This window comes from Andrographis paniculata, unplaced genomic scaffold, assembly GCF_009805555.1.
Source record: "Andrographis paniculata isolate CXL003 unplaced genomic scaffold, ASM980555v1 Contig79END, whole genome shotgun sequence".
Classification (NCBI taxonomy): Eukaryota; Viridiplantae; Streptophyta; class Magnoliopsida; order Lamiales; family Acanthaceae; genus Andrographis; species Andrographis paniculata.
The window spans coordinates 2,390,150-2,405,128 of NW_026137616.1; the positions used below are offsets into that span (position 1 = coordinate 2,390,150).

Consider the following 14,979-nt stretch of genomic DNA (forward strand, 5'->3'; position numbering starts at 1 on the left):
ATACTTCTGTTTTGCCCGACCTTATCACACCTGGGCTCCGCACACGACCTTATTACACCTAATCTCTGTGCCTGACTTTGTCTTGTCTGACTTCCGTATCGGCCGATCATCCTTCCTTGTCCGACTTTCTTTCGCCCGACTTCTGGGCCGTTTGGATTTTTTTTACTCAACAATTGTATAAATAAGTATTAATGTAATATTTTAATATAAAATTAGTTTTTGATAAAATATAAAAAATAAAAAATTAAGTATTTAATTTGATATTTAAACATAATAACATTCGAATGAAAAATGTACGGCTTTTTTTTTTTTTTTTTTTTTTTATCTAAACAAACTCGTAAAATTTCAAAATCCTTCGCACAAACACACCTTAAATTATTGTACATTTGATGTGTGAACAGTAAATTTCGACCGCCGCGAAGCAGATCCGAGCTACCTCAGTCTTGCGAGCCACGCGCAACCGAACCCCCGTTACTTTTAAAACTGAAATCAGCCCGACAGGCGGCATTCGTAAAGCTTGATGCAAGAAATACCCATTTAAAGTTGCAATTAGAAACCAGAATTCAATTTCGAAATTGCAGGCTGTCGATGATTATCGCCTGAAATTGAAGATGAAGGGTTTCTTCTTGCCGATCTTGATTTGGGCGGCGCTTCTCTGCAACGTAATCCCCTCTGCGTCTTCTACTGCTTCCACGATGCACACAAACAACTGGGCTGTGCTTGTTTGCACTTCCCGCTTCTGGTTCGTAATGCTCCCTCGATTTCCTCCCGTTTTCCTCAATCTGCGCAGCTCCTTTAATCGATGATAATTTGCACATTCTGAATGAAATTTGGGGTTCAGAAGACTGCACAGCAAGTGTTCGACGTTATGTCTTGAAGGCAATTTGAAAATTTGGAGACGCAAAAATCGCTTAAGATTTCCCATTTTTTCTAATCAACATTAGTTCCATTTCTAGACTAGTTTACTGGAAGTTCCATTTAGATTTCTAATGGCAATTTGCTCTCATCACTGCATTCAGGTTCAATTATCGGCACATGGCCAATACTTTATCGCTGTATAGGTAAATGTGCTTTATTTCGTTAGGTGCTTGAGAAAATTTGATATGAAAACAGTGTTCTTATTTTTGTATATGATGGTAATGTCTTCCAGGACTGTGAAGCGATTGGGAATACCCGATGAGAGGATAATTCTTATGCTAGCTGATGATATGGCCTGCAATGCTCGAAACAAGTATCCTGCCCAAGTCTTCAACAATGAAAATCACCATCTTAATTTGTATGGAGACAATGTTGAGGTGAGATCAGGTTTCTTTTTCGATTAAAATCATATGCTTTTATGCAAGAGTGAGCGATCCGGTGTAAATTTCAATCCATGTTAACATTAATCTTCTTGTTTGTGCTTCTTCTATTTGATTTTGATTTTTATGTGTTTGTGCTTACTGCTCTGGTTGTTTCTTTGACTACATTATGCTCTATAATAGGTTGATTACCGTGGATATGAGGTCACTGTCGAAAACTTTCTTCGGGTGCTGACTGGGAGGCATGAGCCAGCTGTACCTAGGTCAAAACGGCTTTTGAGTGATGAAGGTAGTCATATACTTCTATACATGACAGGGCATGGCGGGGATGAATTTCTAAAATTTCAGGACTCCGAGGAGCTTCAAAGCCACGATCTAGCTGATGCTGTTAAACAAATGAAGGAAAAGCACAGGTAAGACTGTGTAAGTGCCCGAATGTTTTGTAGTAGTTGGATGTTTTATTTTCCACAGTTTTATATAAGATAAGGATGCGGAACATGTGATATGTCTTTGTCGTATCTATGCAAGAACCACATAAGCTGTACATTGTGTGTACCATAAACGCATTTGCTAACTTTGAGGCGCTGAATCTGAATTTTATGTAATAGATTCCTTTGTATGGTGATAAACAAACCATTTTCTTTTTTAAAATAATTGATATGGAAAATTGATCGTTGTTCTGCTTTAATGATCAGATTTAAGGAGCTGCTGATCATGGTTGACACGTGCCAAGCCGCCACCCTTTTTTCTCAAGTGAGCGAACTTTAGTTCTGTTTTCCATTAATTGAGAAATGAAAATCTCTCTCTCTCTCTCCTTTGATAAAGATAGAACAGTTTAATATTGTCACTTTGCAAGGAATACTAGCCTTAACTATATTGCATCCGGGTAGTAATAAAATGTGTAGCATCTTTATCATATGGCAGCTTCAATCACCCGGTGTGCTGGCCATAGGAAGTAGCATGAAAGGGGAGAACTCGTATTCACATCATTTGGATTCTGATGTAAGTTCGATTGCTTATTTTAATTGATCTTCTGGCTCATTAGTTTCATTGATTGCTCATATTGTTGATTTTTCTCCTGCACTCATTTCAGTTTCCTGTCTTTGTATGCTCTTATATAGGTTGGTGTATCAGTTGTAGATCGATTCACATTTTACACCCTTGCATTTTTTGAGAGGTTAAATATGTACGACAATGCCTCATTAAGCAGGTAATTTTAGGAAAGCTGTATTTAATATCTTTAAAAGTTGCATTATAGTTATATGATGTAATAATTACCTTCTTAAATATTTTGTTTTATCCGTAGACAAATTATAAATTGTGCGCTGACAATTACTTTTGTGGCCTAAGTTTGTGTAAAGTGGAGCCACTTAGTTGAACAATTCAATCGAAATTCTCATCTACCTGTAACATACTCCATATTCATATCAAACAAGATCTTGTTCATCTTCATTGGATCGATAATAACATATGTAATTAAGAGGTGCAAACAAGAAACTAAAATATTAGTCCTCTTTGCTGACTATTTAACACTCAAGATTAATGATTAAGTGCTTAATTTAATTTAAGATTGTTTAATCGATAATAACATAGGTACGTAAGTAGTTAAGAGGGGTAAGTAGAAACTCTTGGGTATTATTATTTTATCCTCCTAAAAAGATTTAGGCCTTCTGGAATGATTGTTTCAATGATCCATTCAGGCTTGTTGACAAGTATTGCTCAGACATGACATTGGCCCAGTTTTTGAATTTTTTTTCGTTAGATGAACAGAACTTCTTACCTTTATTCACAATTAAAATTCCTTCAATGTGCAGCCTTTTCAACTCCTACAATCCGAATATGTTGATGTCAACGGCATATTATCGAACTGATCTATACCAACGGCACTTGAAGGAGGTACACAATTTATTTATTTATTTTTTTTATACACATATGCTTTGCTTTTATCTCGTCGTTCTGTGTAATGTATATCTCTGCCCTAGCTTGGTGTATAATTACCCTTCTGCGGTTGAAAAAAGAAATGAACTTTTATGAACTCGTGTCTGATAAATTATTGCTTAGCTGAAGTTTTACACTTTAATGTGTGTTACATACTTTCTCAAATGCACCCTCTAATTTTGCTTCTGACAATATAAGGTACCCGTTACCAATTTCTTCGGTTCTGTCATGGAAACAATCCATACTGATTCACCTTATCGAGCTTTCTCAAGAAGAAATGCAAGAAAACCAAAAATTCAAGTTCCTTCGGATCAACCAAGCGAGGACAGGCGAATACTTGAGGTTTCAAACACTTTAGAAGAATCTCATTCCTCTCAGGTACCCATAAACTTCATATATAAATGTTTTCTTTTTCTTTTTTTATTTTTGGGTGTAACACGAGCACTTCCCGGAAGATCACCCAGCTTAACTTCGAAGTTTTGATGGGATCCAATACGTTAGGTTGCTATGGGTTGTGCAAAAGCCTTAGCTTTGTTTTAAATATTTTATAAAATATGGTCTAGTTATGTATTTGCTTTTAAAGATTCACGTCCGATCAAGTTTTGTTTAAGATGATACTGGCGTGTATATAATATTGCAGGATAACAAGGTCGCTTGCCCATTTACGTGTACTTGGAATACACTTCTTAAGAAGATGGAAACTGGGAAGCAAAATGATTACTTGGTGAACTATGGACTGATTATGATGTTACCTATTGTCGCCTTTTCTTCTTGGCTCTCTTGACGACGGTGAGACAGTCCACATTTAAATGGGAACAATGGCCCTTAAATAGCATGACCGTAGGCAATCTTTATAGGATAGATTTGTCGCGGAAGCCTTTGTAGATTTGTAGAATTTAAATGGATGTTTTCTCATTATGTCATGGCCCTGGCTTTGTTTCTGCTGAAATTATTTGGACATTTTTTGGGGAGTGATTTGAGTTTTTACTGCATTTGCAATACATGTGAGTTTGAGCTATCTTTCATTTTGTGGGTTCGGAGAAATTACTGCTGAATTTTCAAGTTATTTGGGCTGTGAATTTATTCTCGTGCCAGGTCAACTAGTACTATTATGTTCTTTTGCCATATTTTAAATTTATACACAATGTTTGTTGGGGGTTTTGCATTTTGAATTGAGATAGTGATATAAACAGATACGATGTTTTGATGTAAAATTAATTTTTAGTATAATATAAAAAATAAAAAATAAGTATTTGATTTGATATTTTTGGAGAACAAAAATTGAATAAATAGTAAAAATTTGGAGAAATCTTCCAAAGAACACACCCATAGTATATTTTATTTATTTATAATTTTATTATTTTTATTTTAATAAATACCGAACCTAATACTCTAAGGGTGTGTTTGTTTGGAGGTTTGGATTTTGCATTGAGATTTGAATAGTAAAAGTTTTGAATGTAAAAATTATTTTTAATATAATATAAAAAATAAAAAAATAAGTGTTTGATATAATATTTTTTGGAGGAAAAAATTGGATGAATAGTGAAATTTAAATCTAATTCCCCAAACAAACACACCCAAAGTAACATTAGACGAAACATGTGTGGCCGGTGAGTCATGTGTTGGTGGTGGGTAGACATGAGTTCAAATTTGAAATATTTTATTTTTCATTTGAAATTTATATTCTGAATTATTTAAAAGATGTGTGTTGTTTTTGTTAAAGGTTCCTAAAATACTTAAAATTTTTGTCTATTTGAAACACAATTTATTTATTATTAATATTTCGATAAAAAAAAATATGTCAAAATATGTTACTAAAATTTTCTATCTAAAGGCATTTTAAACTACAAGACTATTTTTTCAATTAAAAAAAATTCAAATCCAAAAATTTTCAAATGTAAATAAATTTCAAAATTTCTTTTTAAATGGACTTATATAGCTTTACCCTTCAATTTGCACCAATAAATTAAAGATGTATTTTTCCTTTTTTCCTATTTAAAGTTTCATTTTAATTTTTGTTTTTCAAATTATATACTCATTTTGCCCTATCCACTATCCAAAGTACGATTGTTATTATTTCGTTTGTCAACACAAAAAATATTTTAATACTATTTGTTAAAATAGAAGTAATAAAATCATGAGTGTCAATATTGTTTGGCTCAACCCCACCCGACCCTACAACCCGTGCCCAACTCGGAACTCAAACCCTATATAGCCCATATCCGAAGACATGTTGTGTGGGCTTGTATCTAATCAATTTGTCCGATCCTTTAAATATTTACAAAAGATAAAATGGATATTTAAAAAATGTCAAAGTATGACAGGTGTATGGATACTCACTTCATCCCATTTCAGTGCTAAGGGAAACTAACTTGGATTTGTACGAAGCAAGAGTAGGCGCATAATGGTTATGAGCAAGGTTTGAGAATGTATTGTTTGAAAGAGAAATATTGTGTAACGCTTTCACCCACTACAAAAAAAAAAAATATTTGTAACGGAATTCCGTCCCTAATGTTCACGTAGCTAACGTAATTCCATTCCTAATTCCGTCTCTAATGTCATTAGTAACGGAAAAAGTAGATTTAGAGACAAAAAAGTTTCGTTACAAAAATGATTTTTTCTTGTAGTGACCATCTGTTAATCTCTTCTCCATGTTTTGAATGAGTATTTGACACTTTATTCTGCCGGAAAGTTTATCGGAGATCGGAGTTACAAGAGGTTCGACCGGTGGCACTACAAAAAAATAATATATTTGTAACGAAATTCCGTCCCTAAAGTTCACGTAGCTAACGTAATTCCGTTCCTAATTCTGTCTCTAATATCATTAGTAACGAAAAAAGTAGATTTAGAGACAAAAAAGTTTTGTTACAAAAATGATTTTTTCTTGTAGTGTGGAGATGACCGTACCCTGAGCTGCTTTGTTGTATGATGGTTGTCAATACGTGTTTGTGACAACTTGAATTTGTAAAGATATTTTCTAAGATAAGCCATGATAGGAGGTTGAGTTGAAGGAGTTGTGATTATTTTATATTCTGTAATCAGGACTGATTAGTAGAACTTCTTCCGAATTAGAATCTTCCGAATGTAAGTTGGCTTATAACCAAACTAGGTTACCAAACACCTTGCCTCATTTATTGCTTTGAACTTCTATGTTTAATTCGTTGACAATATGCTATTATAACTGTGACTAACCACGCTTTGGGAATTAACCCTATTTGAAATGTTCGAAGGTGTATTGTTCGATTCATCAATTTCCAACAAAGACAAACTCAAGGCAATCCCTTTATTCCATACAACATTACATTACATTACATTATATTCATAAGAATATATATATATATATATATATGCTTCGTATTCGATTGTTCTTGAGCTTCAAGCTCAGATTGCAATGGCCTTTAATGGCCGATAAGGTATGGTTCCAACGCTTCTGTGACTTGAACCAAAAGCTGCGCATAAACAATCGGTTTGGGGGTGATAGGGCTAGCTTTCTCATAGTTGATCTTCCAATCGACCGACCCCTCCTTGAAAATTGCTGTCACCATGAAATAAGGATACAATTGCTGGATTTCCTCATGTTCGATCACCTTAAAGCTCAACATTTTCTCTTTGTCGTAAAGTCCTGTGGTTTCCAGCTTCACGGTCTTTGTGATTGGGCCTACCAACACAAGGATCATTACATACGGTTTGTTAGCTTGTTTTGTGTTTATAGTTTTAAATGCTTTTATTCTTAGATATGAAGAATTGCGATGATGTTATTGAGAACGACGTTTTGTCTGTTTGAAGACTTTTGTTGTATATGTGTAATTGTTAACTTTTATCGAGTAATAACTAATATGGTATCTTAGTAAGAAAAATATAGAATTGTTATATATATATAGAAAGGTTGAAATATTAGAAAACCGAGAAGAGAAAGCAAAAATAAATCACTTTTCAAGTTTCAAATATTTTTCACTCTTGTTTATTTTTTTTCAATTTTTTTTTTTTTTTTTTTGTATGTATGAACCATCGTGATCACAAAATTTTTAATGATACATAGCATATGGACGCACACAAATATATATTAATAAAAGATCGAAATATTAGAAAACCGAGAAGAAAAGGTAAAAAACACTTCATGTTTTAAACATTTTTCACTATGTTTATTTATTTTTTCAAACTTATTTTTTGTATGCATGAACCATGATCGCAAAATTTTTAGCCACGTACATATATATATATATATCTATATATGCAATAAACATTAAAAAAAATTCATATATATATATTTTCCCATGAAACCTATGTGACAAATATTTGGATTTCACACACAATATACATATATACATATATATCCGATAATCAATAGGGGAATGAAAATAAATGTGTAAGAATTAATATTATTACCATGAAAATAGACAAAGAGCTTGATATTTCCAACTTGGCCTTCTTGTCCCGAAATCAACTTGGATTCTTTCACTATCATAGGGGCCCTAGTGGCAACTTTGGTAGCATCATATTTCAAGAAATTATAGAAGTATTGTGGGGGAACTGAGGTCTTTACTGATACAATTATCTCAGACATCTGAGCCATAGCTTTTCAACAAGTTTTGATTTTGTGCAAACAATTGCTATGTTATTAAACAAAACTAGTTTTTTTTTTTGTTCTTGTAAGGAAGTTGAACTCGATTTTGGGGCTATTTATAGTGTCGATTTTGTGCGCACACGCAAGAATATTAGTAAGTGGGAACGTTGTTGTTACCTTTAGCGTTGGATTGAGACCGATGATGCCTCGATGATTGAAGGAATTCTATGCAACTTGTCTGGCCAAGATTGGAGTACGATATATATATATATATTACGGTACTAAAATTATATATAAGGTGGAGAAGAGCCAATGAAAATAATAATGTGAGTATATTTCATACTCTGATTATTCAATGATAGTAATCTTAATTATAATAAATCAACAAATTTAATTAATTCTCTTTCGACGACAGTACAAACTTTGATTCGTTGTAGCACAATAAGAATCTATACAAACAATAATGCGGTGTTTTATGGTAATATATTCATGCTCTAATTATGCAATCATCGTACTCTTATAAAAAAATCAAAGTATTTAATTTTCTTTTGGCGAGAACACATATTTTGATTCGTTAGAGCATAAAACGAATCTATGCAAATAATAAGAGAGTGCTTTTTATGTATATATTTTAGAATCTGATTATGCAATTATAATATTCATGTCAAAAATCAAAATAATTAATTCTCTTTTGGCGAAAGCGTAGACTCATTAGAACATAAGAAGAGCCTATGAGAGTGCTTTTTGAGTATATATTATATGCAAATAATACAAAAAATACATATGCAAATAATAAAAGAATGTTTTTTGAAGATATATTCTATTATCGTTAGAACACAGTACTTTACAAATAAAACCAACATAATGAAAAACATGAAATAAAATTTTCTCTAGGTTCTTCCTCCGATCTTGGACATCATCTTGTTCGTAATATTGTTGAAAGAAGAATGAGGAGCATATGTTAATGCTTCTCGTACTTCTTCATCATCTAGAAAAACCGTCCAATATTATTGTTTTATTTTGCCGTCGTGACCCATCTTTGCTGTTTGATTAGAACATAATCCGATGGATTAGGCCTGTTGATTAATCTCAATCAATAGGCTATCTGTGATCGTTATTTTTACTTGTAAAATATCATATTAAAATACTATTTAATCAAAGTTAAAATAAAATAAAATAAATTCAAACTCAAATCAAAACTAGAGTTTGTTTGATTTTAATTTCAAATCAAATTTATCATAATTCACTCCATACTTTTCCAGTAAAAAATGACTATTTTCTTCTACAAAATATCAATTAAAATACTGTATAAACTAAAACTTAATAAACAAGTTAAACTCAAGCCAAAACCAAATAGCCTTTTGAAATCTCATTTTAATTTCTTTATTGTTTAACCAACACGATTCTATTATTTCTAAAAAATAAAATTAAAGTTATTGGTCACACAAACTATTAAAACAAAAAATAAAATCAAACTTAAAAACCACTCAAATAATCAAAAGACAAGTAACATATTATACTCAGATATATATATATATATATATATATTTGTCTTGAGTATTAATTTGGAAACTATCATCAAGTGATCATTGGATTCCATATTTATAAACAGACAATATTCAAACTATCTCTAACTATATAAATCTAATATACTATAAAAATTTCCAAAGTTCTTATACCATATATAAACAGGCAAATAAATGTTGTTATCGATAGGTACATATTCTCAATAAGTGAATATACAAATATATGTACATAGTTATAATTATACAACCGATTCAACATGACTGAATTAACTTAGCATCATTGAGTAACAATAAATGTTTGAATTGACTAAATTATCCTTCTCTGATCAATGGTTAGCATTAATTGAGTACATGATGAATTAATTTAACAAATCAGCGCATGTAATCCAAAATCATTATCCAATTTAAATTCATTCTTTTATATTGTTTCATACTTTGATGGGGTTATACATATATATATATATATATAAGTAAACCTATGAAACAATGGATTGTTTGTATTTACTTAGTAATTTTTAATTTTTAATTTTTACTTTTTAAATGATTTTAATGTTTTATAATATAAAAAGTATAAATTTTTATATAAAATTATGAATATTAGTATATAGTAATAAAAAAAAAAGAATGACTCGGAAAAAAAAGTGACTATGTTGCATTAATAAGGTGAATTTCACTCAAATAATTAGGGCTAACTATTTATATTTAATATATTATATTATATAAAATATATACTACATATGCCCTATGTTATTTTATTTTTATTTTATAGTAATAATAAAATAATTTATATTTTTTATTATGTAAACTTTTATTCATTACAAATAATATATATTGATTATATTTGTATTAATATATTTATAAAATAATTTTAATTAATTTTTTTAATCAAATACTATATTAAATCAATATCTTATTTCCACACAATCAATCACATTACTTATTACTACATATAATATCACAATAAAAAATTATTCAAAATATCTTCAAAATTTATATCGAACACATTTTAATTCCAGAAAAATGTAAATACAAATTCATTTCAAAACTCCAAAATTGTCTATATAAACGGAACCTTAATAAGTTCTTATTAATTATAACGTCATTTTAATAGATTTCAAACATGTCCACAATTAAATACTTTAATTTATATTTAATATTGTAATATTTTCTAAGTAAAAATAATTATTCAAATATCGTTTATGAATATATATATATATATACACACACAAAACTTTTAAAAAAGAAAAGATCGAACATAGTAAACATAGCAAGTTAAGAGTAGAAATTTAAATTAAAATTAAGTTTCGATACACACCGAGAAAGTAGACAATTAAAGTAGAGCGCGGGCGCACACACACGCTGTTTGTCCATAGCAAGACAAACAACATATATGCATGCCCTTTATTACATACACACACACATTACACACAACTATATATATATATATGCTTCATTATTCATATTGCTTCATTCTTGAGCTCCAATTTGCAGTTGCATTAATGGCGATCAATGGATAAGGATCCAGGCATCCAAGGCGGCCGTGATTTGAACCAAAAGCTGAGCATAAATGGTCGGATCCGGGATCAGAGCGCTAGCTTTCTCGTAGTCGATTGACCAGACTATCGACCCCTGCTTGATGGTGGCTGTAAATGCGAAATGAGGATACAACTGCAGAATATCCCCGGCGATGACCTTAACACCAACAGTTGTCGCGCTGTCGTTAAGTACTGTGGTCTCCAGTTGCGCACTCCCCTTGACCGCGCCTACCAATAAAGAGGGATATTACATTAGCTTTCGAAGGATTAATGCATGACGAGAATCTTCCACATATATATATATATATCACTACAGTAAAATATTATTTTTGTAACGAGATTTTTTCGTCTTTAAATTCACTTTTTCCGTTACTAATGATATTAGAGACGAAATTAATGATGAAATTACGTTAGCTACGTGATCTTTAGTGACGGAATTCCGTTACAAATATACTATTTTTTTATAGTGTATACGCAGGAAAAATTGCAAAAAATATTCCACATGTATGTCCCATTATCACTTATATTTGTAAAAGTCGTTTCTTATATACCAAATGATAAAAATAGTGACTTTTGTAAATATGTAGGATATATAAATACAAGACAAAAGTGATAATTGAGATACACATGTGAGATATTTTTTACAATTTTCTTTCTCTATATATATATTTATATGTACTCCCTCTGTCTTGAAAGTAACGAACATTTTATCATTTTCGTTTATCTCACTCAAAAGTATTTATTTTATATTATAGAAAAAGAAATCACATACTAATATTATAATACTATTAACTTTTACATAATTTAAAAATATACCATTACACATATACATAAAATAGAAACGAAAACAATTCATCTGTCCAATAAAATATTAGTATTATATTTTAATCTGCTACAAAAACCCAAAATAACACTATGGACCAGAATAGAAGGAGTATATTTCATTTATACACATTATTGCATGTTCTTTTGAAGTCTAATTTTGAATTTAGTTTGAACAGTAGAACAATTAAAAAAAAAATACAATTACAACTTATCTAGTCAAAATATGACCGCGCAAAATTATAAAACAAAAATGATAACAAAAAAATGTATATTGATAACGGATAGCGTTATTGAAATAAATTTGTGTAAGAATTTTATTACCAAATGCATAGACAAAGAGCTTGACATTTCCAACATGGCCTTCTTGTCCGTAAATCAACTTGGCTTCTTTCACTATTTCAGGAACAATAGCAGCAATTTTGGTGCCCTCATATTTCAAGAAATTATACCACTTTTGTGGGGAAGCTTTGATCGAAGCTGTTACACACATCTCGGACATTTGAGCCATTTTTTTCGAACGAGATTTTTTTGGCTAACACTTGGGGTTTATATGTAGCTAAAGAAAAGTAGTTTTTCTTGCTGGTGTGGTAAGCCTAGACTCGATTTTGGGGCTATTTATAGTGTCGATTTTGTGTGCCCAAGAATATTAGTAAGTGGGGATCTTGTTGTTAGCTTTAGCATTGGATTGAAATTGATACCTCGATGATTAAAGGAATTCTATGCAACTTGTCCGGCTAAGATTGAAGTAGGATTTCGCGCTAGTAAAATATGGCCGGAAAAATTGCAAATTTAGTCATATCTATGATCAATTACCATTTTGTCTCGTGTGTATATATATATATATTTTTTGGTTATGTTTAGCTTTGTATTTTACCCAAAAAAAATAAAAAATTGTATTTTGGCGAAGGAAAAAAAATAGTATGAAAAGACACACATATATATATATATAAGTAAATTTTGAACTAGGCTTCAAAGTTGTAATTAATTCTAAATAGTTCGAAAAGAGATCATACGTGGATGTTTATATTGATTCAATATATGCTGAATTTATTTTTAATAATTTTAATTAAAATAACAATATCTAAATCAAAGATTGTAATTAGATTCAACAATACTGAATTTATAATTTCAACATGAGATCCTTACCGGTGTAGTTTTAATTGAGGACGGGTGGTTCTTACCAAATATTATGCTACACGTCTTCTTTATCTTACTTTTTTTTTTTTTGGTCATATTTGGGATTATTGACTATAAAAATAAATAAATAAATAAAATTAAACAATAAATTCATAGGTTATGTGTGGATTTTATTTAGATTGTATATGAGTCCAGTTGGATATAAATTGATCTTCAAATTTAACTTTTTTGTTCTTTGCCTAGTAAATAATGTGAGCACACATCATTTCTAGACAACCTCAATTCAATTGTACATTTCTTGTACATGTTTGATATTTCTTGTACATGTTGATTGTTTTTAAAGTGAAATAATAGTTTAAATGATGTCTTTTGAATAAAAATTAATGAGCATCATATAATATCTTGATTTTTGAATGAAAATTGAGATGTTGAATAGTAAAAAAAAATAAAAGAAATACAATAAGCAACTATAAGGAACTGTTGTCCTATTTTTATTTTTATACAGAAGTTTTACTTGTTTACCATTTATTCATTTATTATTTTTATTTGAACATACATTATTTATATCTTAGACGCAAAAGACAAATTTTTCAGAACAAAAAATTAATTACCTAAAAAAACCGTGTAGATATGATTTAGGACAAAACAAATTGAACTAAGGGAGTATTAATTAACTGTGTGCATTTCTTGGAGTTATTAAATATATTAATTCATGAATTATTTGGCAAATTAAAATTGCAATATTCTAAATTAAAATAAATTTAAAAAGTAATTAGCTAGCTTAACTTGAATTGGGTTTTTTTTATTATTTTTTATTTTTTATCTTTATTTTTATTGTTTTTTTAGCGTAGACAAAATTAATTAATCATAACCAACAATTTTCTCAACTCAAGAAATTGTATGATTATTATTTGTTTCACGGTAGTGTTACAATGGATCAAGATTATTACTTATATATATATATATATATACATATATTGAAAATAAAAAATAATTTCATATAATATTTTAAATAAAAATAAATATTATATTAAATATACTATTTTAAAAATAAAAGTAAAAAATCACAAATAAACAAATTCTTGATTCGGTGTTGTCTCTTTCTGAACTAATTAAGAATCAATCTTTACAGCGGATTGATTTTTTTTTTTTTTTTTTTTTTTTTTCAATGAATGCAAATTTTGTATCAAAGTTATTTTTCATCAAGGGTGGAGCAGGAATATGTATATATATATATATATATATAAAATTTGAATTAACCATTAATAGAATTATTTAATAATATTAAATAATGTAACTTAATAGTATATTTTTATGTAAGACAAAGTAAGCATTTAATAAATTTATATAATAATTTAATTATATTATCCAAGCATCGTTGAAATAAAAGAACTGATTAAATAATATCTAAAATTGTGTTCAACATAATGCATCAAAAGATAATTTGATTCTCACACACACATATATATATATATATATTGAATTATATGATACCTCTCAATAGTGACATTTTTGTTGTTTGTCCATAAATATATATACTTTTTGAGTGTGTTTACTTTTCTATTTTTTTTTCTTTTATTAGTGTGTTAAGTGTTTATAAGATATGCGACTTCTAAAAAATTTATTAAAAAAATTACAATATGTGTATTTAATAATAAAATTTAAAAAAAATAAAAACACACAAAATATCACTCTAGCTCTATAATATTTTCATAATACCATACAACTCACTAAAAAAAGTACTTAAAACTATAAATAATAACAAAAACATCTCGTTTTGAATAATAATAATTTTTAATAGAAAATAAATATTAAAAAAAAGACGAGTAAACACATTAATTATATATATATACATATATATTTCTCTTGAATATTAATTTGGAAACTACCAACTATCAAGAGAGCATTATTCCACGTGTCTGACTATTTATAGACAGGCAAGCGTAACTAACTATGTATATATGTGTACATATGTCTAAATCTAAAATACCATAAAAAATATCAAATGTATTTATCAATAAAGATCACAAGTAATGTCATAATATATATATATATTTTCTATACTTAAAAAGAGAAATAAAAATATTTTTCGATGACAACCCACAGAAAAGAAAGTGAACATAGATTTGAATGAAATTTTTTTCAATTTGCTAGGC

General features: G+C 29.4%; 3 protein-coding genes across 3 annotated transcripts; 1 reads left to right on the top strand and 2 right to left on the bottom strand.

Annotated features, from left to right (window-relative positions):
* The first annotated feature begins 337 nt into the window (after positions 1–337).
* On the top strand, positions 338–4,261 carry LOC127240254 (uncharacterized). The gene is made up of 10 exons (XM_051258816.1): positions 338–742; positions 1,020–1,061; positions 1,151–1,295; positions 1,482–1,711; positions 1,994–2,051; positions 2,223–2,300; positions 2,420–2,508; positions 3,113–3,194; positions 3,435–3,614; positions 3,877–4,261. Exons 1-10 carry the CDS (start codon positions 612–614, stop codon positions 4,018–4,020), a joined length of 1,179 nt encoding a protein of 392 aa, XP_051114773.1. The 5' UTR covers positions 338–611; the 3' UTR covers positions 4,021–4,261.
* Positions 4,262–6,487: 2,226 nt separating this feature from the next.
* On the bottom strand, positions 6,488–7,881 carry LOC127240117 (MLP-like protein 28). The gene is made up of 2 exons (XM_051258591.1): positions 7,623–7,881; positions 6,488–6,894 (listed from the first exon to the last, which is right to left on the bottom strand). The coding sequence occupies exons 1-2, from the start codon at positions 7,807–7,809 to the stop codon at positions 6,635–6,637; spliced, it is 447 nt and encodes a 148-aa protein (XP_051114548.1). The 5' UTR covers positions 7,810–7,881; the 3' UTR covers positions 6,488–6,634.
* Positions 7,882–10,591: 2,710 nt separating this feature from the next.
* Positions 10,592–12,293, bottom strand: LOC127240707 (uncharacterized). The gene is made up of 2 exons (XM_051259519.1): positions 12,008–12,293; positions 10,592–11,089 (listed from the first exon to the last, which is right to left on the bottom strand). The coding sequence occupies exons 1-2, from the start codon at positions 12,192–12,194 to the stop codon at positions 10,833–10,835; spliced, it is 444 nt and encodes a 147-aa protein (XP_051115476.1). The 5' UTR covers positions 12,195–12,293; the 3' UTR covers positions 10,592–10,832.
* Positions 12,294–14,979: the final 2,686 nt, after the last annotated feature.